Source organism: Paramormyrops kingsleyae, chromosome 4 (assembly GCF_048594095.1).
Source record: "Paramormyrops kingsleyae isolate MSU_618 chromosome 4, PKINGS_0.4, whole genome shotgun sequence".
Taxonomy (NCBI): Eukaryota; Metazoa; Chordata; class Actinopteri; order Osteoglossiformes; family Mormyridae; genus Paramormyrops; species Paramormyrops kingsleyae.
The window spans coordinates 22,223,234-22,249,978 of record NC_132800.1 but is presented as its reverse complement, the minus strand read 5'-3'; the positions used below and the strand labels follow the sequence as shown (position 1 = coordinate 22,249,978).

The 26,745-nt window shown below is 49.7% G+C and overlaps 1 protein-coding gene across 5 annotated transcripts in view; it reads right to left on the bottom strand.

Annotated features, from left to right (window-relative positions):
- Positions 1–336: 336 nt before the first annotated feature.
- The window catches only part of LOC111840222 (partitioning defective 3 homolog), a 163,369-nt gene continuing 136,960 nt past the window's right edge, over positions 337–26,745 (bottom strand). For all 5 annotated transcript variants that reach the window (XM_072710866.1, XM_072710867.1, XM_072710870.1 and 2 more), the window contains 3 exons: positions 8,577–8,697; positions 6,081–6,208; positions 337–2,012 (listed from right to left, as the gene is read on the bottom strand). In XM_072710866.1, the coding sequence (XP_072566967.1) occupies positions 1,604–2,012; positions 6,081–6,208; positions 8,577–8,697 (658 nt within the window). In that variant the 3' untranslated portion in view covers positions 337–1,603. The remainder of the gene's footprint in view (positions 2,013–6,080; positions 6,209–8,576; positions 8,698–26,745) is intronic.

Genomic DNA, 26,745 nt, shown 5'->3' with positions numbered 1-26,745 from the left:
CTTTTGGCAATATAGTGTGTCATTTATGTCATAGAGAGTCTATCCTAGGAATCAGAGGACGCAAAGTATGAGACGCTAGAAAAAACACTGGACTACTGCGGGCTACACACAATGATTAGACATTAATTCACATGTCTGTAGCCTGGAGGGGAAACGTCTTGCAAAAACACATACCTGGTACCAATATACATACACACAACCGCTGGCTGTAGTGCTGGCTGTAGTGCTGCAAAACAATGGATAAGGTCTTCCACAATGACTGTAGTGCAAGGTTTATCACCGTGTGTGAAACATGAGCCAGATGCGGTCAGAGAAAACGCAAGCTTGCCTCAGGAATACTTGTAAACAAGACAAAAGGGCCTTCCTTTATTTCTAAATTTGATATGTACAGGAAAGGCAGCGATGTAAAGTTTAAAATAGATAATGTAAAAGTCCGATAAACCGATTGCACTGTGCTTGCATCAATCATGTATTTAACACCATAGTAAATATTATAAAAGCGATGACAAACGAGGATAAAAATACACCAATAACTCGCACGAAATTCAGTATCTTCTTCTCTGAAAAAGGCGTGGAACAGGGGGCGATGGAAAGAGGATATCCCAGCCGAGTCCAAGGATGCGGTGGGGGGGGGTGTGAGAATCGGACCCCCAGCAGGGCAGCGATGGACTGACGTGGCCAGGATTCCTCCGGCTGGGGGTCTCAGGCACTTAGTGAGGTGACGGTCCAGTGACGGTCCAGTGTGCGGCAAATGACAGCAGGTTGGGGGGGGCGATTCCAAACACGCTGTTGCCCAGAGGGAGTGAGGCAACCCGACCCAGACTGGTATTTATGACGCCGAGTCCCCGCAAAGTCTTGGCAAAGTCTTACTTCTTCCTGCTCTACCGACAAGGTCAGCCAGCACCTCGCCGCAGACACCAGAGGACCAGAGTAGGATCAACGGCTCCATTTAGCCCGACGAACCGGATCTGTCAACTGCCCCGTTTCACCGGTGACAGTCGCGACCGCAACCCGATCGCCGGCGCTTCACAGACGCTATGTAAGGTCACATGGCAAGGCAGCCTCCTGCTCGGGCTACAGCACGGTCAGACCCCGGGGCGTGAGCCAGAGGAGGGGAGGAGAACGTGTGTGTGTGTGTGTGTGTGTGTGTGTGAAGGCCATGGTTTGAACGGGACAGCAACATAACGCCCCGCTCTGACGCCCACTGCCACCACTAAGACGTTCGCAGAGGGTCGCCGGGAACAAGATGGCTACTAACCAACCTCATACTGAATAAAACTATGAAAAAAATAAATAAAACAGTGTCAGACGCTGGGGGACTGGAAGACTGCGGGGACAGACGTGGGTTAGGAAGGGGGTGGTCCCTCACAGGGCTGGAGATACAGAGGAGATCCTGGTACCACACACGTGACCATGCTGGCCAATCGGGGGTCGGTTAGCCCGGGACTGAATAATGTACTGGGGGGAATAATGTGTAACGTCTGGCAACCCACGACCGGGTGGCTTCGACACATACGGATGACATCCTGTTCTGTTATGTTCAGATGTGTTCAGTGACCATCTGCCGCCCCAGTCAGCGCTCCTGCCCCCGTGACCCCCTCCCTCAGGAATAGAAGGGGTGGCCTCTCTCTGGCCCCTGCAGCCTGTTGAGCCTGGCGAGCTGGGATGGGGAGGGGGGCACGTCGTGTCTGTAGGGCCCTTTGGGAGGAGAGGCCGGGTCCTCCTGGGGGGTGTAGGATTCGTAGCTCTGCTGGGGGAGAGTCTTGGTCTTGGCCTCCTGCTCGCGGCGCCGCTGCTCCTGCCTCAGCAGCTCCTGCGCCTCCAGCAGCACGCGTGCGTTGAAGCCCCCCCCACCCATCAGTGTGGCCCCGCCGGCCCCCGGGAGGCCGTTCCGGGGGCCCTGGTAGCTGGCGTAGCGCGGGTCCGACTTGGCAGTGTGGAAGCCCTCGCCTGGAGGGTATACCTTATCCCAAGAGTCCTGGGACACCGTGCTGGGGTTCTTGCGGGGTTGCCTGGGGAGGGAGGGGAGAGAATGCATATTAAAATAAATAAGAAGCGCTGAGAGGACTGTGAGCATGTGGCATGTCCGGCCAGTGACAGAGGTGGGGGGAGTTCGGTGCGCTGAGTGAACGGGGCCCAAAATGTTTCAGAAGGCATGGCCAATCGTATAAAGGGCCACAGGAAAACAAACGGTGAGCAGAGTCAAGTGAAGCTTTAAGGATATATGTGATGTGATGTGATGTGATATACTGTAACAGACTACAATGTACTGTGATTGATGTACAACAAACTACAATGCACTAAGATTGATATATTGTAACAAACTACATTGCATTTGATCGATATACTGTAACAAACTACAATGCATTGTGATGTAATGTTACATTATACTAAATTACAGTAAATTACATCACACTGCACCATGATGTAATAATGTGCTGTATAATGTACTGTAATAAATCACTGGAGCACAATGTACACATCATATAATGTGACACGCTATAAGTTTCTATTGTGAATAGTGATGTAACGTACTGCTATATAATTTTATGGAATGTACAGGTCCAGTCAAAAGTTTGGATTCACTTACCAATTGGTATATCTGTACTATTCTCTACGTTGTAGAATAATTATAGACACCAAAACTATAAAATAACACATATGAAATTAAGCAATGAACAAATAAAAGGGTCGGCAGGGTGATCCCACCACTGGGCCCCTGACCAAGGCCCTTAACCCCAGCTGCCCCAGGGACTGGCTGCCCCTACTGTCTCCTCCATGCCTGGTCCATGAGGAGCCTCCTGGGATGCTCTTCCAGCCGTCCTGAAGGAGCTCCCACATAAATGCTGAGCAAACACTGGCCGCATTTCCTTCACTCTCTGGTCAGACTGCTCCAAATCCATTTGTACTGTGCTTGGGTCAGGTGGCCAGGTCATGTGAAATGACACCAAACATTTGGCCGGTACTGTATATGATGAAATAAAACCAGTTCTCCCAGTAAGATTCCATGTGACTTTGCAGCAGGAGGTGGAAACAGCCGACCCAGAAAGGTCAAAGTACGGTTTGGTTTAGTCTTGTTCAACCTGGGTAGGCCTGTCGCTTTGACCTGTAGGTTACACAGCTACGGCAGCTGTAACACGCTAACAGAGACTCACACACACATACACACACCTCCGGGACCTCTCTTCATCTCATACAATGAGCCACGTGCCTCGACTGAACCAGTGGCCTCCAGCATGGGGGGGGGGGGGGGTCTTTATTTCCATAACCCAGCAGTCATTATTGCACACCCAGTTCTAGGTTTCTACAGATAGACTGTGCATGACAGCTGCGGGAAATCAGACGCATCAAATGTGTACGGAAATCAAAGATGCAGCAGATGTCCAACAAAACTGTTGAATGACAATAAGATTAAAAATAAAATCCTCGACGCAATTATTCTGGCTTAAACACCCACATACTTCATCTCATACACACTTCTACGCTACACCAGCTGCTGTACGTGTGGTAAAATGAAAAGGGCCATTAAGTAGCAGTGGACTTTATATACCTGCAGGACCAGCTGTTTTTCATGATGTAATATGAAGCATGTACGTGGAGGGGGAAACGTACAGCTGTAGGGGGTGGGGGGGTGCGAGAGCTGTGGAGAGAACCAGCCGGAAGCCGACATCACTGCCACTGCTCCCCTGTCACAAGCGTCTTGGGCCGGCACCCACACGTGCCTTGGAAGCTGAAGCTTAAAGATCTCAGCGGGGCTTGCATGAATTCTCGCATTGTTATACCTTCATGTGCCCCAGAGATGACGGCGAGAACCATAAACCACGCAGCTCGCAGGCGTGAGATGTGCTGCCGTCGCATTATTACATTATCAGCTACGTGCGCTCTAATCCCAAGCACTTCCTGTTTTGCTCAGGGGGAGAAACAGTCTATTAACATGAACCGCATGAATCGACAGTCGAGGAATTTCGGAGGAAGGTTTCCGTTTCGAAGTTCACCCACTGAGTAACTCGCCGGAGGGTTTCTGGGCAGAACTTGGGTCTGGTCTACAGGCAGCGTTTCCTCCCTCGACCTGGGAGCAGCTCGGGGCTTATTGAAGAGAGCTGAAGGGGCCAAGAAGCTTACCTCAGCGGCCAATCATAAACCGTCCGCTCTTACCCTCACAGTAACTGACCAATCAGGTTAACGGCAGTCGCCTCTTCCCCGCCCACTGCTTGGGAGAGACTATAACTGCCGCTGGGTCTAAGATACGCTGTGTTATTTATTCATGAGACATTTTCCCTCTCATTTGTTCATTTACACAGCAGCGGGATATTTTACTAAACTATTTACATGAAGCACTTTGCGGAAAGGTCAACAGTATTTCCCCTACCAGTGGTGCCACCCTAATCTCTCCGGGATCGCCCGCTTGCTGGCATCAGAGTGACCCGGGCATGCTGGTCCTTGGCCGACTCCACGAGGACGTTGACACTCTTGTACACTGGCAGCTCGTTACACGCCCAATTTACACCTGTACGTTCCCATTTCAACCCCCCACACCAGGAGGAATAATCACTCTGAATGTTTGTCCCCGTCTCGGTACACATCTCAAGAAATTACTCTTGAACTTCCTTAATTTACAAGTCTATACTCAATAATGTTAAATACTGTGCTAGTTAAAATCTAAGGACGTCACTGATCACTCCAGGCCAAGCAAACTGGAAAGGCACCACACAGAGTCCCACACATTATCACTAAAGGAACTTTCCAGAAATCCAGCAATGCCATCCACAGTGTATGTAAGACTGTTTGCTCTTATTCCGGAATACTGTCTCATCTGGGTTAGCGAGATTGGAACTAGCATCCATGTCTTTCTTAGACCAAGTCAGCCCTCTGCGAAATAACCTAGACTTACGACGAAATGGGGAGCAAGAGAGCTTTGAACATTAATAATCAATTAGTCATACAGATTAAGTTAATCTTTGAGGCCTGAGGAACCCAAGGGCTCTGCCTTGGGGTTCATCCCCCCCCCCGCCCCACTGAAAAGTCCCACAGATCCATTCATTTTCCATACTCCTCATCCAGAAGAGGGTGATGGTCTGCAGCCTATTCCAGGAAGCACCCGTCACAGTGCTGCTCTTTGAGCCACTGCGCCACACTCAAATCCCCAAAAAACCCGTATAAATGTGAATAATTGATTTTCAGAGAGATCTGGCCTAGCAGAGTATGAGTGTTTGCAGTGTGTAATTGAACTCCCCGTGGTGAAGATGGGCTTTATTTTTTATGTGCTCCACTGATTAAGTCTGTGAGACATGAGGGTGTGAGAGAGACAGACAGAAGCACAAAGTCAGAGGAGGACAGACAGACAGGTTATGGACAGACAGACAGATGGACATAGCCAGAGGAGGACAGACAGACAGATGGACATAGCCAGAGGAGGACAGACAGACAGACAGACAGATGGATGGACATAGCCAGAGGAGGACAGACAGACAGACAGATGGACATAGCCAGAGGAGGACAGACAGACAGACAGATAGACATAGCCAGGGGAGGACAGACAGACAGATGGACATAGCCAGAGGAGGACAGACAGACAGACAGACAGATGGATGGACATAGCCAGAGGAGGACAGACAGACAGACAGACAGATGGACATAGCCAGAGGAGGACAGACAGACAGATGGACATAGCCAGAGGAGGACAGACAGACAGACAGATGGACATAGCCAGAGGAGGACAGACAGACAGACAGATGGACATAGCCAGAGGAGGACAGAGAGACAGACAGATGGACATAGCCAGAGGAGGACAGACAGACAGATGGACATAGCCAGAGGAGGACAGACAGACAGATGGACATAGCCAGAGGAGGACAGACAGACAGGCAGGCAGACAGATAGACAGGCAGGCAGACAGACAGGCAGGCAGGCAGACATACAGATGGACATAGCCAGAGGAGGACAGACAGACAGATAGATGGACATAGCCAGAGGAGGACAGACAGACAGATGGACATAGCCAGAGGAGGACAGACAGACAGACAGACAGATGGACATAGCCAGAGGAGGACAGACAGGCAGACAGACAGACACAGACTCACCGTGGCAGAGAGCTGTACTTCCTCTGAGTCTGTGCGAACGCCTCCCTCTCGTCCTGCCTCTGTCTCTGCAGCTGAAGCTCCACGGAGACCGAGTGGCGTCCCGTCGGGGCATACGATCCCGTACCGCCCTGGAAGACAGCAGCGCATGCGGCACGGCCCTGTTAATCTGCGCCCAGAGAGGTGCCCAGGGGCGCCAGCCAGGAGGCCGTCCTCCCTCACGGGCGCTTAAATCACGCTGAACTACCCGCTGCCCAAGCACACATACTGGAGGTGATGGAGTGGAAAATCTAATAGATGTTAGCATGGCTTGGTACAGCATGAGTGGCTGTCGGTGCCGCCCAGCCCGACCTGGGGGGGCTTTAAGGGGCAGTTGTGTGTGAGCTCGCCCTCTGCTAAAACCCCATGCCAGCACATCAAGATCGGGAAACCGGGGGGGCTTAAATGCATCTGACAAAAAAAGACAAGAAATCTTAAATATTGCTTGAATTTAATTACCAAAACAGACCGATAAATCTAAACTTTCACTTTCCCACTGAAATAGGGCAGCAGTCAGACAGTGTTGGGGGGGGGGGATGGGGGCACTCACAGGGGAATCAAGTTACTTCCCCCTGATCAGCCATAAAACAAAGCTGGAGAAAACATGGCATTAAACACGCAGAAAATACTGCTTCATTACTTGTCACCTTTAACCCTGACATGGGGGGGAAAAAAGAAGGAGCAAAATAGTATAAAATCAGGAATTTGCAACTGAGAGAAAAAAAAAACAAACCAGAACAAGGACAGAATAATTACAGAAAATGAAGAGGGGAGTTTAGAGCCCCAGGAATACCCAGTGTGCTCCACGGGTAACGGGCCGAACGCGGGGTCAGAACCCGGGTCAGAACCCAGGTCAGCACGGGAGGAAGGGCAGGTCAGTCTTTGTTATCTGCCGATAACGCGGCTTGGGTCCGGTACAGATAAGAGAGGCTTCCGGCCAGGACTCCTGGTTTAACGAATAGCAGATACCATGTGGAACATGGCAAAAACACGGGCGATTCTGCAACTGATCCACGTCCAGCTCTGGGCCAAAAAGTAACGGGGAAATTAACCCTTTATACATGTTTTATGCAAAAACAGATCAAAATACAACCAGCATAAAGCACCATTTAAGGTTAGCTGAGTGAAGTATAACCTAAAATGCAAATTAGTTTAATTACATTATAGTATACTATTACATTATTATTATTTAATATAATAATTGTTATACTACCTAATTAGTACTGCCTAATGTAACTTCGATTAATTATACTATAATTATATAAAATTATATCAATTTAATTATATAGCCTGGTTAACAGCTGACTGTTAAAAAAAAAAATAAATTGTTTATCAGAACACTGGCTTCACAAGCTTATGCATCAAAAGGAGAAAATGTGATCTGAGAACAAGCTTCTATTACATGTAGAGTAGCCTGACGTTAATAACTGGGGAAAATAGCACATCTACTGCCCATTAAGAACCTTCTGGATTCGACGTGGGTTTCTGAGATTCATACGGCTTCTCTTCGTCCGCAGACCCAGAAGCGGGAATCACGTCTTTCTTGACAGGACTTGGCAGAGGGTTCTGACAGATGTGGGATATGTTTAGCTAAATACTCAGGAGATGTGGAACAGACAGACCACACTTTTCCCTCAATACCTTATCTGTTCTAATGGGCCACCCCTGTCCTCAGGCAAAGTGATGCCCAGTGCAGCTGTGGGGATGTGTACGTCCTGGCAGGCTACAGCGTAACTGGAAAGCCAGTTACCAGACACAGACAGCCAGGGGGGGGGGGGGGTTGCTGGCTCTTAGCTAAACGAGGCCCCCAGGGCTCGTCACCCGGAACTCCGGCCAACATGGCACTGCAAAACACGGACAGACAAACGGTGACCGGTCTCTCCAGACGGCGCGATAACGTGGCCACCGTCCGCGCCCTCAAAATTCAAGAGGCGGCAGGCGCTGAAGCGTTTTTTAAAAAAAAACAACAAAAAAAAAAAAAACATTTGTGGGTTAGTCCTGAGGAGATTCCTCACTGTGTCACTCTAACAATCGACGGCTGGCTCCAAACCTGGCTCGGAAGCAGGCCAGCAAGAGAACAAACAGTTTGGAGACGACAGAGGTCTCCGCCAAGAGCATAAAGGAGACATTCCATGTCTGACGGTTGTTTTTTGCCTTGTGGGGAAACTGCTGGCGTTATTAATTCCTTATTTTGTTGTCCTGTCTCGCAGGGGATCGAGAACGAGGCCTGATGTGGATCAGACTGGATTAAACAGGAGATGAATCAGATCTGAATCAGACTTTTAACGTGAAAACAACATTGAACTTTGCCCGTTTGCTGTTTGCTCAGCAGCTCGTACCAGAGGACAGAATTGTCAATTTTTTTTTTAATGACTGTAATATTATGAGACAGTAGACATGGCATATAGAGATTTAAGTATAGTTAAGACTGTCAACCAGAAAGCTTTTGGAGAAACTGACCCAGGGCTGCTCGAGGCTGTAGGTGCGTCTGCGCTCGTCGTCGTCGTCGTCCTGCTTGGCCTGCTGGAACTCGTGCCGCAGCCTCCGTATCCGATCATGGTTGCTAGGAGCCAGCCGGTTGCTACGGGGGAAAGGGAAGATGGGGGACACAAAAATGAGGAGTTTTCTTTAACCCCCCCCCCAGATATCGTGCACCGACGTTCCTCACGGAGAGGCTGGTGCCTGCTGTTAGGGACTGAAAGATGGAAACGTAAGCCATTTCATGAGGGACTCTGGGAAAAAACACCTAGGATGAATACTTTAATGTGATTGGTTGGGGTCAGAGGCCGAAGGGGGATGACCCCAAACCCTAATTTTGCTCATGTGTCATCGTAAAGATTCCAATCCATTGTAGACCACAAAAAATACAAAGACACGACGTGGTGAGCAGTTATCACTACAGTATCAGTGGTGCTCTTGCTTTCGTTGAGTTAGAACATCTCCCCCACCATGCCTGAGAGCATGAGAGCACCTCCAGCTTCTCCACCCCTTAAGTGAGCCTCATTCCCAGGTTATACTGGGCCTTGCTTCACGGCCCAGCCTCTGGCTGACATTCTATTCTGGGAACCTGTCAGCATGTATCTCACTAATGACTTTGAGGGAGCCGTCGATAGCAATCGATACGTTTTCCTCCGTTAATCCCCCCCCCCCCCCAATCCCAGTGGAGCAGCCCAGCTTCCTGGCAAACATGCTATGATGTCATCACCTCTGTTATAGGAGGACTTAAACTTGCCACACAAGCCACAGACGTCGAAGAGACCACTAGGCAAGAATACACAAATCTCATTTTATCCCTAGTACATAACCAGTATAAATATAGGTGTAGTATTAATATGGACAATCATGTAACCATGATCTTGTGATAAGTGGGATGGATGGATGGATGGATGGATGGACAGACGAATGGATTTTCTGTTTTAATGTTCAGTGTTCCAGCTTCGTTTTCAGGTCTTCCCGGAAAAAGGTGTCCCTAAAATCACAACGATATGCACTATTCCTTTCTTTGCCTATATGTTTCAAAGGGTGCTTGCCTTGATTCAAAGGAATAACAGAGACTCCCGTTACAGGATCTGATCAGATTCATTAGGATAGTTCCTTAACCATCAAATAACCTCAGACCTGACCTGAGAGTGATGCAGACTGCATAAGATTCAGCGGCAGTAACCAGAGTGAAGAAAGGCCAGTTGACTTTCTCAGCAGTACAGTAACCACACCACATCTTCAGTGGGACACATCAGGGCACAGGCTCCCGACCCTCAATCACTTTAGCCATGCCTTGTCATTCACTCGCCACAGTGGCTGCAGGATATCGGTACAAAGGGTGTCAGATTTCCTGCGGTGAAACTGCAACAGAAGTGACCGTTTAACAAGGCTGCGCTGGATGGGATCTCTGTCTCCTAGGGCGGGGCTATCACATTACAGACGTCCATTAGGGGCAGTCACCATACTGCCACGGGCTTCCTAATCAGCCAAGAAAGTCAAACTCTACCTAATTACCCACTAATCTCTTACTGAAAACTACAGCCTTCGATTTGAAAAGTTATAACGTATTTAATATCTGAGCGATAACCTTCCTGGTAAGCATGTGCACAGCTACCACCTCTTCAGAGTACCATCTGAATGATGAAATATTAACAAAAACTCACTTTTTGGCATTTTTCTTTTCCCTCCTGCAGGAAGTGCCCACTCGCTGCCACGCACGTCCCTCTGTTCGCAGCTGCAGTGTCGCTTCTCTAACGCTTTGACGTTTCGCGAATCCCTTCGCCACTTTCTTTTTTTTTTAACGTGATCCCACAATGGAGGCGCCCGCTCTTTTACTCGCGCCCGCATCTTTTACTCCTGCTATACAACAGCAGCAGCTCCTGACAGCTCGAGAGTTAAAAAAAATAATAAAAAAATGAATATTTTGAAATTACGTGCTGCTAATACGATCATTTTCTGCGATGTTTTCCAGTCTTCCCCTCCACTCGCTCGAAATCTTGGGCTTGTTTATGGCTCTGTGACTCAGGAGTCTGTGTCCAGTAGGTCACTGGTTCGAATCCCGTAGCCAGCAGAGTAATCATATCGCCGTTAGGGCCTTCAGCAAGACCCTTAAGCCGAAGAACTGCTACTCTCAAAGAGCAAAATGGCACAGGTGAAAACTATAGAGTTCCTATGTGCCGTACAAATGGCAAATCATCATTATTACCACTAAATTGGGGTCTCCAGCCTGCGGAGGCTGTATGTGTCCTACGGCAGCGAATGGAACAGACCATGTTATCTGCCGGTGACCGGGACGTCTAGAGAACCCTACTATTAGCACAGGCATTATCTTACAGACAATGGGGTGGTGATGTGACAAAACATAATTATGAATAATTGGTAACTATAGTCCTTGTCTGTGCTCTTGGAAAGGTCAGGTGCCATGCTGCTGTGCGCGTGTGTGTGTGTGTGCGTGTGCGTGTGTGTATGCCTGCATATGGGCATGTGCGTGTGCATGTGTGGCTGCGTGCGCCTATGTGTGTGCATACGTGTGCCTGCACGTGTGTGTCTGTGTGCGATTGTGGCTTCTCTCAGGGCTCCGATTTCACACGCTTCCTCACAACTTCAAAGCGCCCGCCCGCCTCCCTTTGTAGAGATACAGTGGCGTGGGGGGGCACGGGGGGGGGGGGGACGGTACCAAAAAGCGGTTATGCGGAGAGGGGCGATAAGAAATCTCGCCGCATTTCATCAACAAGCCCTCAGCAGGGATGTGGAACGGATCTCAGCACGGCCGAGTCTGAGCCGGCAGGGCAGCTGTGGTCGAGACCCGTCCATCAGGAAGACGTCCATTCAGTCTCGGTCCCTCTCTCTCCAAAAGGCGCTTTACTTTATGATATTCTCATTTTATGCATTTTTCCAAGGTGATGGACAATTCAGAAAGCAGGGTCAGACATTTCTTAGGCCAATTGGGATCACTCTTCATATCCTGGGATTTGAAGTGGCGGCCCTATAATCACAGGCGTGAAGACCGAACCTGCTGAGCCACACACAGACCACAAGATACTAATGCCAGAGCCTTAATAAACAGGCACGAAGACCGAACCTGATGAGCCACACACAGACCACAAGATACTAATGCCAGAGCCTTAATAAACAGGCACGAAGACCGAACCTGATGAGCCACACACAGACCACAAGATACTAATGCCAGAGCCTTAATAAACAGGCAGGAAGACCGAACCTGCGGAGCCACACACAGACCACAAGATACTAATGCCAGAGCCTTAATAAACAGGCAGGAAGACCGAACCTGCGGAGCCACACACAGACCACAAGATACTAATGCCAGAGCCTTAATAAACAGGCAGGAAGACCGAACCTGCGGAGCCACACACAGACCACAAGATACTAATGCCAGAGCCTTAATAAACAAAGACCCCGACACGCAGGATTGCGTCGTTTTGAAGTCAGTCTGGAAGGTCCTGTCCCTCCCAGGTTGCTCACATACCACATTCTGACACGGTGCTTAGTCTGGCTCTACAGCGGGGCTTTAAAAATCAATGCGGGTGCCCCTCCTTTTTAACGGGGGGGCATAAAGCACCCGTGAAACAGGATGTGACCTCAGAGACGATTCGGTGCCGGAAACACGGGAATGAGACTTTTGAGACGGTCAGGTCACTTGTACTTTTTGATGTGACGCCCTCACTTTTCTTTCGTCGTACGGACATAAAAAAAAAAAAAACAACAAAACACAACATGGAGAACATCAAAGCGGAATTTAAGATATTTGAGACGGCACCGTGATTCGTTCCATCCTCCAGGCTGCAACGGTACTTTTACATAAAGTCGTATTTATTCATATTGCCAGATATGGCGGAGATAATGCAGCAGATCGCGGCTGCTTTGAAGTCTATCTGTCTACCTGCGCCACCCACCCGGACCCAGCGAAGGCACTGCGGCAGCCGTCAGTGGTGAGGAGGCAGCCGCCGTCACGCGTGCCTCCCCGGCCCGGGAGTGCGGCTTGCAGCACGATTACATCACTCCCTCTCGGAGGCGCTGGGCGTGGTAGGGCGGGGGCTGACGGACAGCCACAGCTGACGGTGGGGGCCGGGACAGCCGGCCTACCCCGGGATACCCCGCAGGACGGCCGCAGAACCACCGGCCCAGTTTGGGGACTGAGCCTACGCCCTCCAGGGAGGCCCAGCGTACCCCATCTTCCCACAGGCGCTGCCAAAGAGGAGGGGTTTGTTCCCCGACCCGAAGACTGAACAGCCAAGTTCGCGGGCAAGAATAAGGTTCACTTTAGCCCCAACCTGAGGCACACACGTGCGCACGCACTCACAAGAAAGCAGCACCATTGTCAAGGCAACAGCAAAAAGTAAAAAAGAATAATTAAAAAAAAAAAAAAAAAAAAACCCCAAAGCAGCCCTTTGCTCTCTCTCGCTGTCTCTCTCTCTGCCTGCCGCTGAGCCAGGGAGCTGTCAGCTTTCAGGCACAAATTACAGGACAAGCGAGAATAAATGAGGAGACGCGGTTCGCAAACAGCAAGCCGGGCCGCTTGGTCTCACTGACAGCGCGTTCTTTGATTCCGCTCCCTGCTCCCCTTCCCCGGGTCTGAAGTGACATGTTCTTAAGTCGTCGGCTACAATGGGAACGAGATTCAGTCCATTAAGATGTTAGCGCCTGGAACGAATTGGTTCTGATCTTTTTCTCTCGTTTTTTTTTTTTTTCTTTTTCTTATTTTATTTTCACGGAGCCTCCATCAGATACGGGCCGGCAATTTAGAGCCGGGAAGCATGTTGGTTTGTGAATGGGCTCAGCACCGCAGAAAAGACTAGGCTGGGCACAACAAAGGCACCGCAATTAAAGCCCACCGCGTCGCTAGATGTGCTGTGGGGGATGGGGGAGTGCCCATGCGGCGGAGGGAAGGAGCCCTGCAAAACCTTCACACTTGCTCTGCTCAGATTGGACTGCAGGGGGCAGAGTGGCTAAGGAGCTATAATGTACGGCTGGTGCCGAGGCTTGCTCAACATCTTTACACCCGTGCTTCTTTTAAAATGAAACCGTTCGTGACAAGTCACTTCGGAGAACAGTCTAGAAAGGAGTTACACGGTACTGTCAGGGATCCAAGACAGCCCAGCCTCAGAACCTGCACGAGGCCTAATGTTTGACAAGAGGGGAATGAAAGCGGAAACGTGTCGAGACACCTTCATCTCCGAGGCCCTGGGACCAGCAGAGCGCCAGAGCAGCCATGTCGGGATGGAGTTAATGTCAAAGAGAACCTCAGACGGGAGGAAATTTACCGCTCAATACACTGTCTGTAAAGACAGCGGTAGGTTTATGAGGGAATATCTCAGCAAGCGTTTGCAGCTTGCTAAATAAACAAAATGCTCTCTCGCTGTGAACGAGTCAGGGTTTCACTGAGGGAAGGACCGGCAACCTGTCCAGACTATCCTCTACCTAGGCCAGTCTAACATGGAGCATCTTTTGGATAAGCAGCCACGCAAGATGGATGGTACTTGAAAGTGAAGTGGATGAGAGAAAATGGACCAGAGAAGATCCAAATTTAAGAAGAACAGATTAATTAATCAGAACAGTAACTGACAATATTCTACCTAAGCAGACAAAGAGTGCACAGCCTACAAGTCTGTCATACTCATTACTGGGAGCATGAAGAGCTAAGGAACAGAATACAGCTCAGGGCTGGATCTTTGGCTGTCGTGAGTTCAGGACACCAGAATCATAGACAAACCTTCCTGTATCTCATTCACATCTGCACAATGATGTTCGCTGCAACGATTACCTGAAACTGATATAGTCTATAGCCAACCTAGCGTATAATTTGAGTGCTAACTCTGAACCGGACATAATTTGAAGATGTCATCGCCGCTAATGATAACGGATTTCTTCTAGTGAGTTCTGGACCGTAACTTTGAAAGCTAGATTGGTATCAGAGAGCCCATGCAGGGAAGGGGACAGATCATTCATGATAACTACCCAATGATAGGACCCACTTCCTGTATGTAACTTCCTGTGTTCCTGCAAAGGTCACCCTAACACAGCGTTTCCCAATCCGGTCCTTGGGGACACACAGACAGTCCATGTTTTTGCTCAATAGGGAGCTGGGAGGGAGCAAAAATGTGGACCGGCTGTGGGTCCCCAAGGACCAGATTGGGAAACACTGCCCTAACCCATGAGTAATCAGACATGGGAAACTCTTGGCCCTATTATTATATTTGGCATCAAATATTTGTATTTGTGACCAAAAACACACACTGCAAGCTCATTCTACAAGTAACAAACTACATTAAATCTGCACTCCTTTTTAGGACGGATCAAAATTTCAAATGCGCAGAATATTTCAAGAGATATTTTTACTTTTTAATCATTGACGGCAAACAAGGAAGCAGCCAAGACAGGGCTCAGCGTTTCATAACCCGCTGAAGTTTCACAACGCCGGCAAGGCGTAATAAAGAGCACCTTCTAGAAGCCTTTTCATGTTGCTAACACGAGGAACAAAGGAAGAGCCGGGTTCCCGAGGACGAGAACGGCAGGAGGCGTAAACTCTGCCTCCGTCTCTTTTGAACGAGTTAAACGACTTACCTGTACGGCATATATATATGTTTAATTAACCTCATTCACTCAGTTTCAATCCCAGCATTACTGACCTCAGCAGAGCGAACACTAAAATTAAAAAGCAGCTGTCGGGCCGAAGCGGCACTTTCTGCAGACAAAGGCCCTGCAGGGAATAACACTGTCAGAGAGTATCTGCAGGAAGCCTTCCCGCTCGCATGTGTATAATTCAGGGCAAATCCCACCTCCTTTGTGCTACACGCGTTTGCCAGGCGTCTATCCGGGCCTTTTGTGTGTCAAACCATAAAAGGTGAGCGAATGAGCTCAGCGCTCGGAGATTATACACCTTCTCGCCAGCTAGCGCAAGAATAGCGGTTTTTGTCTGGGGGCAGCGGGACTAAATTGGTCCAGCTCCCAGCACCGTATTATCAACTTTTATTCGTTTAATGAAGGCACTTTTACAGGAGAAAAAAAATGGCCGCCGAAGAAGCACAATGGCTAATAGCTAAGCAGCGACGCGGAGGCGGGAGATTTCTCCGAGAGGGTAACGTCAGCGGCAGGCGCGGCAATCCTGTGGTTCTGTGGTTCTGCGGTTCTGCAGCCCCGAGTCTCATTTCAGTACACTCCCGTGCACCTCATGCCCGGACACGACTCTCTCGTGCGCTCGCCGTGTCCGGACACGAGTCTCTCGTGCGCACGCCGTGTCCGGACACGACTCTCTCGTGTGCTCGCCAGTTCTTGGAAACCGGCTGAGCGTCTTATCATCCTGCCCTTTACCGGTAACCTGATGATTCTTGACATCTTCCCCGGCAAGATCCGCCTGGCTGAATCTTTGCTTCGGCTGGCAGGTATGAGACTGTGCCAGACCCATGTTATGTAACCGGCTGTGACAGCAAGGCTATGGATGAAGTTTCTGGAATAAATCCACTCTCACATAATATACAGTTCTTCATACGCATATAGCAGTGTCGTTTGTTAAATAAGGCTGTCCATATTTATCATTAAGACTTCATAATCAGATTACATTTTGCAGCCATTCATGCACAAACCCACATAATTCCCACGGGCCAACACGCTTTTTCTCACCAACATCTTCGCCTTACATGTAGACAAGTCAAATTAATGGCTGCAATAGACATCACATTTATCACTCATTTCCAGCACCGTCGACCCCTTCCCTGCAGGGTGCGATGTTTATTGCTGAAGTGCTCATGGTGTTAAGGTGGAAAACTAGCACTCGCGCAGACAAACGTAAACACGTGTACACATGTGAGGAGAACGGCTCTCGACAGACGGCTTGTCTGCGCGCAAAGCGGCTTCTCCGGCAAATTGAATGCGACCTTCGAAACAGCAAGACTGATGACACTTCCGCAGTACTGCGGCGACCCCCATTTTGCGATTTAATATCGCTCCCTGGAAGGCTGAGGGGGATCACTGACATATCATCATTTACATAATCTAATGCATAATTACTCTGAGAGGTCTGCCCCCATTGTCTGGGACCCAAGCAAGATAAGACAAAAAAGGACAAAACAACAGAATCATCATTGTTCACCGTTGTTCATATGTGGAGTCGGCAGAGCAGGAGTCGGGTAAATTTGGGGGAAGGTACAGTACCCACAATGCAACAGACACCCCCATTACACAGCACGGCATGGTCATCAGAATCTCTCAGCCTTCAAGAGATGCCTCAGGAATCATCTGGTCAAAGAAAGCTCTACAAAGAAAACTAGACATCCACCCACTGACCTGCTCTGTCTCTCTCTATAATTCCTCAGCTGGTTTCTGGTGCATCCTGGACACTCTTGTATCTGCATCCTTATGTTTCATTAAGTGGCTCTCTAATTAGCTTCTTGCTATGTTTGTAGCGTATTGTATATCTCTTGCCCCAATGCTAACCAGCATTTGTCACTGGTCCCTCATTCGAAGCTCAGCCTCGCTGCCTAGTTGGTACCTTGACAGCCACGTTTGTAACGTACCTCTTTCGACAAAAGCATCTGCATAATGAATAAATGTAAAAGTTTCATATGGGTTATCTGTGTTGTATGGGGCTAAAACAGTGTCTTGCATTCAGGTGTCGCCTTTCCAGCGCCGAGTCGTCGCGTTCGGCGCCCCCCCCGACTGCGGAGACGGGCAGCGGCCTGACCGTTTAGATGAGCGTATCACGTGTCGTGAAACGCGACCCCGCGCAGACCCGAGCGTGGTTACTGCGCCATCGAGCAAACATGAACCTGTTGAGATCCCGCCGTTCGAACCCGAGCCACGCGCATGTAGCCGGTTGTAGCGTCGTGTCGTGTTTCACGTTTTATGACCGGCATAAAAATTTACGAGGCTGCAATGAGGGAGGGGGGCTGCACTACTGTTCCTGACTGAATTCACCCATGAAAGCATTATGCCAGTGCTTTGTTTACAAGTGTGACGAAGACAGGAGCAGCAAAAGGGCTGAAATTGGGAACTTGGGCCCTCAGGTCACCGTCAACATCCCACGCAATTAACTCCATCCAGACAGGGTAAAATATGAGCCGGGAATATTGAATTTGGACCCGACAACACCAATACCAACACCAAACGTTCTGGACCATTAGCTTGGCACCAGTAAGGCTGACATGAAATTCGTCTCTCTGAAGCCCTTGATGGCACCAGACAGCCAGGGAACAGATGCCAGAACACTAACAATTAGGAAACCGGTTCCTGTTCGCTTTATTAATTTAAATGGCTTCTACGAATGGGGAGGGGAAGACGGGGGGGGGAGGAGGGGGTTCAGAGACCTAGATGCACTGTAGCGAAATACACCCCCTCCTCATATAGTGACACCAGGGTAAGCTACCATTCGTAAATATGACGGTAATAAAAAAAAATTCGTTTCGGGCCAATGTGCGCATTTTACGACCAAATTTTTCGTTCATCTGACAAACAGTGCATGCCAGTGTAAGAGTGACACTGGTGTAACTATACGAGAACTTTATCTGAATGGGACGGCAATAACCAGTGATCTTTGTGGTGCGGGGCACAGTCTCAGTCACGCCTAGGTTACCGCGATTCTCACTTAGCGACCATTCAGGTTAATGATCTGGTCGTTGGAACAAAATCCAGTCGCTGAACTAGGAGAGGGGTGACTGTTGGAATCCTTTTAAATCAAAATAATGCTAGGAAGGCAAGGGTCAGGAGTCGACTATTAAAGGTTCAAAAATTTAATTCTATTTAACATAGACATTCTGTTTTTTTCAGGGTGTGATGAAAGAGAAGCTAATGGATAGTAAGGTAGGTACACAAATTAAAGTCTTGTTTTTTTGGTTCTACATTGTCTTCCTGGAGAATCCATGCCGTGACATCCAGGATCTTATTCCCATAAAACACCCCCAGGCGTCGCCTGTGGGGGCCATAAAATGGGCACAGTCAGTGAATTAGGGGGCTCTCTCCTCCCCCTGCAATGTTAAAGTTCACACCAACAGCAGAGTGCTGCTCATGTTACATGAGGGGGCATGCTGTGTACTGAAGTGACCCCCTCCCGCATCCTGCCCCACATCTCTAACCACGGCATGCCCCCCCGCCTTCCCCCCTCCCCGATCCAGAGGTCTCCAAACCCACAGACTCCGCAACCCCCCACCCAATATAAACAGAATCCCGCAGGGCCCCTGGGAGCACTAGTGACCTCTACTCCGACAGGACGCCCCATCGCCATCCTGTCATTCAACTGCCATTAATAATCTGGAGGAGGAAGAGGAAGTGACCTCACAGGAAGTACCAATATCCACCGTGATCAAAGTTGGCCTTACACGCTGATGGAAGCTTTGCACTATAAGGAAGTATGGAAGTATGCACACCCCACACAAATGGAAGTGGACAGGAAAGTAATTCGTGTCTGGCCGAGTAGGGGGGGGCTCCTATTTCTTATACATATAAATTCCTTTTTGGGGATCACGGGGCTGGGGGTGTGTGGTGGTGCTTCACACCCAAACTGACACCCCGGCTTATTGTGATGCATTGCCTTTGGGTTCAGCCAATCAGACGAGGCGCCTGCCACCCGGAATCCCCGTAATGTCCCCGGGGCCTCGGATACAATGCCGCAGCAAAAACAGGCATTCGGAAAATGAGACGCGGCCCGGACCGGAGCGTGCGCGTGTGGCACAGGAAGTACGATGCTCCTGTCACACTGATTGGAAGAGGCTCCATGGTGACCTAAGATGCATTTTTTTTAAAATAAGGACAGAACGATCTCTATGCTACAACATCTACTCTTTCAGTTGGTTCAAAGGAATGAAACCGATTTTAAGAGATAAGTTGCAGGTGAGATGAAAGGTCTCATGTATACTCGTTCCAATCGTAGATGCTATCAGGCTGTGCACATCTTAATGAGCGTTTTATCAGCGCGTGGCAGAGGGTGATGAAGGGATCTGCGCTGTCGTACCAACCAGGCGGGAATATCACACCGATTTAATGTCTGTGTGAATGCCACACCCATTTCGAGCAAGGTCACATCTACAAATGTACCCTGGCTACTATCGGCCGCCTGGTGCGCAAGATATCCGCAAGCTGGTCAGGCTTTGACTACCCATTCATCTCGCACTCAGTCTTGTTGGGAAAACACAGGATGCCGTCCATCCAAGGCCCGAAAGTGGCCGAGAGGAAGGGCTTCCGTGGCAACTGTGCCCTGTGACGCAGGGGAATCACAGGTAACACCCGCGTTGTCGCGTATGCGCGTCTGACCCAAGGAGATACAGAAACGTGGAGTGAAGACAGCGAGATGAATGTCAGAAGGGGTGACAGATCTGACAGATTTGTACTAACAGAGTGTGGCATTTTGATGAAGAGCGTGGCAAGGAGCGCTGATCTGGGCTCAGTCAGAAACAGTGTCCTTCTAGGCTACGCGTTCTTCACATTCTCTGCACTGTGACACTGGGTGGTGGTGGGGGTGGGGGGGGGTGGGTTACCTCACCTTTTACAAAACGTTTCCTGAATGAGTGCATACGATGACCCCCTCGAGAGGAAGTCTCCCCTCCCTAACAGGAAGCACCCTGGCAGTGCCCACACAAAAGCCTCATTCCTCATACTCTTTCTGCCCCCCCCCAGCATTTTCCTCTTTATACAGCAAACTGTTTGAACCATAAAAATCAATGTAGAATAACAAAGCTCATTCAGACTGACCCTGTCCGCTCTGAGACGACCGTGCGAGGAACTTTCAGAGAGCTTCCTCTCACCTTGCTCTCCATCTCTGCCCTGGCCTCCCTCCAGCTCCGATAGGCCGGCGTCGTACAGATGAACCGAGCACGGCCTCCTGCCAGCCACGCGACCGGCGCGTCCCTGGCTCCCCTTGGCAGCCCAGCTGGCTCATTTTCATCCTGCTGTCAGCTGTCTGCCCCCCCCCCCCCAACCGACCGATGCACTCATGCTAATTAGCTATTCAGTTACCGAGTGTTCCTGACCAGTCAGCCTCACAGTCAGCAGCGATCATTACCACCCAGCTACAGCCACACAGGGGGCAGGAATGCTTATCAATCAGCTGCTCCCGCTACTGACCACTGGATGGCGCCACCCCTAAGATGCCAAGTCTGTATGCTTTCTACAAAAAAAAAATAATAATAATAAAATAAAAAAATACAGCACTGTGCTTGGGGCAAAATATATTGTGGGGGGTGGAAGTTGAGTTCACCTGTTAAAATTGAAGAATCACAGAAGTTTTTGCTAGTGATGTGCATTGCTACATTTGCGTCTTGTTACAACGCAAATGCCGGAGTAAACAAACAGGGCTTACAGCATCCGAGTCCCACTTTAAAGCTCCTTCTGGCAAAGCTCGAGCCTTTCACAGCTCCAATAAACGGGCAGAGCGAGATCCGCGACTGTCTCTCTTATCGCGGAGCACCTCTCCCTTTAACGAACTCAAAATGCTTCCTAGTGATGGGGACGAGGGTCCCCCCCCCCAGGAAAGAGCCCATGCAGCGACAGCGGTAAACATCTGTCTCCCAGTATCGGTGGGTAACTCCCCGCCGCTTCCATTTGAAATGACGGCCATCCGTTTCCCATTTATGATTCTATAGCAAAAATGGCTGCAATGACTCAAGTTATGAGTGTGCGGCGAGCTACTGGGGGTTTAGGAAAAATAACCATTATTTCCCCCCACCGCGGGGCCATTAGCGGAGACAGTGATGGATGCAGCATGAGAGCGAAGTATCGCTGGTGATAATATCCTCCGAAAGAGGACAGAGGCGTGGGGGGCGAGGCGGTGCAGAGAGCCAGGCATTGCAGGGGGGCAGGCGGTTTGGGGGGTGAGGCGGGGCAGGGGGCGAGGCAGAGTGGGGGGCGGGGCGGTGTGGAGGGTGAGGCGGGGCAGGGAGCAGGGCGGGGGGGAGGCGGTGTGGAGGGTGAGGCGGGGCAGGGAGCAGGGTGGGGGGCGAGGCGGTGCAGAGAGCCAGGCAGAGCAGGTGGGCAGGCGGTGTGGGGGGTGAGGCGGGGCAAGGGGCGAGGCAGAGTGGGGGGGGAGGGGCGGTGTGGAGGGTGAGGCGGGGCAGGGAGCAGGGCGGGGGGGAGGCCGTGTGGAGGGTGAGGCGGGGCAGGGAGAGAGGCAGAGTGGGGGGGAGGCGGTGTGGAGGGTGAGGCAGGGCAGGGAGCAGGGCGGGGGGCGAGGCGGTGCAGAGAGCCAGGCAGAGCAGGCGGGCAGGCGGTGCGGGGGGTGAGGCAGAGCAGGCGGGCAGGCGGTGTGGGGGGTGAGGCAGAGCAGGCGGGCAGGCGGTGTGGGGGGTGAGGCGGGGCAGGGGGCAAGGCGGTGCAGGGAGCGAGGCAGTGTGGGGGGTGAGGCGGGGCAGGGAACAGGGCGGGGGGCGAGGAGGTGCAGGGAGCCAATCAATGTGGGGGGGGGGAGGCGAGGCACTGCGGAGGGTGAGATGGTGTGGAGGGCGATGCAGGGTGGTGAAGGGAGCCAGATGGCATGGGGGGTGAGTGTGGTTGGTATGTGCGGCCCATCGACTAGGAGAGCACCGTGTGTACATGCATATCTCTTGGTTACGGGTGTGTAAACATATAATGGGGTCACATAAAACGGGTTCGAAAGAGCATCTCACAGATGTGAGACAGATGGAGCTGACGCCCCCCCAATCTCACCCCCCTCCCCCTGCTCTGCTGTAGCAGTAGGGCGTGACCTTGTCACCTTCTCTGAGCCAGGCCCTTAACCCCATGCCCGTCCCCTGCCCAATTATCTGTCCCTCCCATTAGGAACAAGCAACCCCGGGCCGCTTCTGAAACCGGCGGTGCGGCTGAACCTGACTGTGGCCACGACAACCGAGAAGAGCACGGGAAACACTTAGCGAGACACCATGAACGCAGAATTGGGGGGGGGGGGGGGGAGAGTGCAATACCATGATATCTAATGGTGTAACTGTTCTCAATCTGAGACCGAAACTGTGATACAAACGTTCAGGATCTTGTGTCATTTTTCTGGAACGTAGAACCTCCCCCTTGGCCTGGCTTACTGGACTTGCACGTCCAAACAGCACGAGCGGGAGAGGCTGGGTAGCCGAGAGAGACTGTCACTCACGTGGAAGGCGCTGACACAAACAGAGGATGGTTATCACAAGCCCCGAGGCTACGAAGGGGCTCCTGTCAGGCCCGGCGGGCTCTGACGCCCAACAGGGTGTGTCCGTATCTCCCTGAGCGGCTGCTTTCTGCTCACTGAGCGGCCGCACACACTCTCGCGCACACCTTTCCGAAGCATGTTCGCCCAGAAGCTTCCAGAAGGCTGCAAAAGCCGCCTGTTGCTCAGACCGACCGTCAAATCATGCACCCAAACAACTGCCCCATCTCGCTGGCTAGCGGTGTTTAGAAACTGTTCCAGAAATGCCACCCCCGCCCCCCCCTCCCCCAAACCGTCCCCTAAGGGCACTTTGGAGACATGGTGTCACAAGGTTCAGCTAGAGGGCAAAACGTCAAAAGAGACAGATCTGTGCTCGATGTGCCCTGGTTAGGAATCCAAAACATGCCGATCCGATCCAGAAGCAAGCAAGCAAGCAGACAAATGTGTGTTTGATATGCTCTACCAATGCCCAAACAAACAAACAAACACCACAACAAGGGGTTTTTTTGTACTCATTAAGCCATTACCAACATCAATTCGGGTCCAGAGAAAGGAACGTTTTCAAAACACATCTAAATTGTGTTTGCAGAAAACTCCCTAATCCAGACAAGATTCCTTTATCTAACATCACAAATGTGGAATTAATTTAGGCAAACAGCATGTCGAGCAAGACCTGGGAGTCACATTCAATCCAGAATAACAAATTATTCCAATTTTAAAAGGGATGCATTTGTATATATATATATATATATTCATTATTTCCCCTGTCTCGGTCTCAAGCTAGACATTCACATAATCACTGCATCACCACTGCATCAATTGTAATGATAATTTCATAAACAAACCAGTATTTTCATTAGCGCATGCAATTAGAACCATAACACTGCATATATATCATACCTGTGTTAATTATTAATACAGGTTAAATTCAAAATGGAAATTTTGCGGCTTAATTGAATGTCAGATTTTTTGTGTGTAATACTTTGGTACACACTTAGGAGCCTGAATGTTCTGAATTTTCACTTATTTAAATAAGTACAAAGAAGCTGCATTCCTTTAAAAAATCCAATTTAAGTAAAACATCACTCTTTAATTCAGACTTAAAATCAGCATACCCGTCCTATTGTCATCCATTGTATTCATTGCACTTTTGCTTTAACTACATTTAAACCGCTGCTTTTATCTATACTGTCTAGAAGCCCACTGAACGGAAAACAATAATTCTGGCTTGATTAATCTGCCATCTGGGATAATGCAGATTATGCACGGAGTCCCTGTTTTATACAAGACTTTCATTTTTCTTAGGCACTGCGCACTTCAGTTACTGTAACAAATAAATGCAACTGGAACATTCTCTCAGCCTTAAATATTAAAACAATGCCGGCTGTAATATTTGTAACAGGGGTACTTTTAAATGTGGGAAACTGTGTCTGGCGCAAAGAAAAGTAATAAAACAGAATAAAATACGTATCTGTAGATAAGAGGGACGCTGAGGACAAACGTGGAAGGATGCTACAGCTGTGTTTACGCAATTGTTTTTCAGGGAAGATGTTGCTACGCGCTGGCTTTTGGGGCTCCTGTCGTCGGCCTTCACAGATAAACTGGAGAATTACACAAGCCAGTGAAGCACGGGACGATGCCGCCGCTCTCTCGGTAGCAGAAAATTAGCTCGGCGACAGTTTTTACCCAGCCGGCCTGCTTCCTCCCCATTGGCTGAAGGCCGACCAATAGGAGCGCATATACGCTGCTCCGTTTCCACTCTCTCTCCCGATGCGACACCATGCTGCTCTCGCGGCCTGCCAGGGTCGTAACTTTCCCACCTGACAGTCTCTGGTGGGAAAAGGTGACTCCCAGCTGCACTCTATTAACACCAGCAACCGTCTAATTAAGGCATTTCACTTCCGCGCCCCATTGGCTGTTGATGATCACATGACCTCAAAGGCTCATATGCCTTTAAGACGAGTCTCTACACTGCTTGGGGTTCAATACACCATATTGGAACACTTAACATGCCCTAACACGACATTTAAATGTCATCGTTAACGGATCAATGGACAATTATTCAACAGGAATGATTAGCAGTAATTCTGCTTTCCCCTCCTACGCCCCCCACTAATGAAATTTTATTGTATCCAAAAGGGTCATGAGACTTGGTCAATGTTTATTAGAGGGCCTCCAGACAAAAAAAATCGCAAGCCACTGCTGTAAAGCATAATTCTGGCTTCCTCTCCCCTCCCTCACTGTAAGTCTCACCAAGCCAGCAGAAAAGTCTGGCGTTGCTGTTGCCTCCTTAGCTAGAACGAAGTCCCACCCACCACAGCCAGGTATATGGGGCCGTTCCTGCTACAACTTAAACGCTGCATCATCACAGAGTCAAGCAGCGTCAGGGTTTATTAAATTTCCGCTTCAGAACAGCGGTTCTCAGTAAATATTACACAACCGAAATTTTAGGGCAGGAGCAGTCCAGTGTTTTTCAGCACACATTTGTCCTGCGGGACACAGAGTCCAAAATGAAATATGTTTCGTGTTTGCAGTATATAAGCCCTGAGAATCTGACACCCCCAGGGTCTGATCCATCGTTTCTCCCATTACTAGAAGTCACACTTGGAAGAAGCCTGATGTTTTGATTTGGTCAAGCTTCCCATTCCCTCTTCAGAGACAAATCCATTCAATATCTTTTCTTTAGCCATGAGTCATTTCAGCCTGCCGTCCCCAATGTCTTGAGGGTCAAAATGTAATAAGCAAAGCCTGTTAGTCTTTCTCATTGCCACAAAACCTCAACGTTCTTCAGGGGCATCTTCCAAAACATGATGCTGGACTCTGACTTTCAGGTAGAGCTTTATTTTCTTTGGGAGTTGACGGCCCCTGTCTAATAATTTGGGAACATAAACCCTCCTTGCCTCTTAAAAGAAACAGAGAAACCAGGAATGCTGTGGTTTCCAAAATAGCAACGACGATGAAGACGTGCGTCTGTGGACTGACAGACACATGCAAATGTGACGTCTGATTTCAGAGTCGCTTCCCCCATTCAAGGGATCACATCGCCATGGGAACAGAGATGATGTTTCTTAAAAGGTTTATGTTAGACTACCAGGGATAAAAAAAACACACCTGCATAGAGTAATGTTAAAGGTAGAAAAAAAAAACATGGTGAGACATTCCTGTACATTCCTGTTGTGACTCCAAAGGCGTATACGGTTAAAGGCATTAACAGCCCTTTAACATGTAAGACCGTCCTCGCCCAGGCTGGATTCTTTAGATGTAGGCTTTCCAAGCCCAGCTTTGATGTTAGTCTGAGATCTGACTCATGACTCGTGTATTTGGTGTAATATACCGGGTGCAGCATCTCCACGCCAATAACCCCAAACCTATAATTCCCAGGTTTCAGACTGGGAAGCGGGCTTTGCCCGTAAGGCTGGTTTATTTGCAAGTGAATGGACACCCGGGAAATGCCATAGTGGTTTAAAGGCAGATTCCACAGATTCCTCAGGAGTCAGAAATGCCCCCAACCCCCCAAAGGCATCTCATATTTACTCCTGAGTCCCCTTTAAATGCTTTCACTGATGGGTTCCAGACATCCCCTGGAAACACTTCTGGACAAAGATGATCAAAGGAAGTTCTTAGGTCGGCATGCTGCAGCACACGGCTGGAGTTAGGGGTCCACACGCCTTAAATCACCAGGTTTTATCAGCCTGTCCACCTCCTCCCAGAAGCAGCCCTGTATTTCTGGAGGACGTGCATTGCTCGCAGAAACATAACGATCTCCAAAAAAACATGATCCGAACCAGTTCTGACAGCGTCGGCTGGAATTTTTTTTTTAGGAGGTCATAGCTCATCAACAGACGGACGAAGCCGATGGAGAGATGGTTTCCAAGCTTGCGTCGGTGCACTTTGAACGGCTCCCTCTGCTGGCTCGGAGATCGGGGAACCGTGGGTCCTGCCTGTCTGGGTGCATGAGTTAACCAGCCGAGGGTCAAAGGTCAGCAGGTAGCCAATGCGCTGATGAACACTGCATTGTTTCTGCGGCTTTGT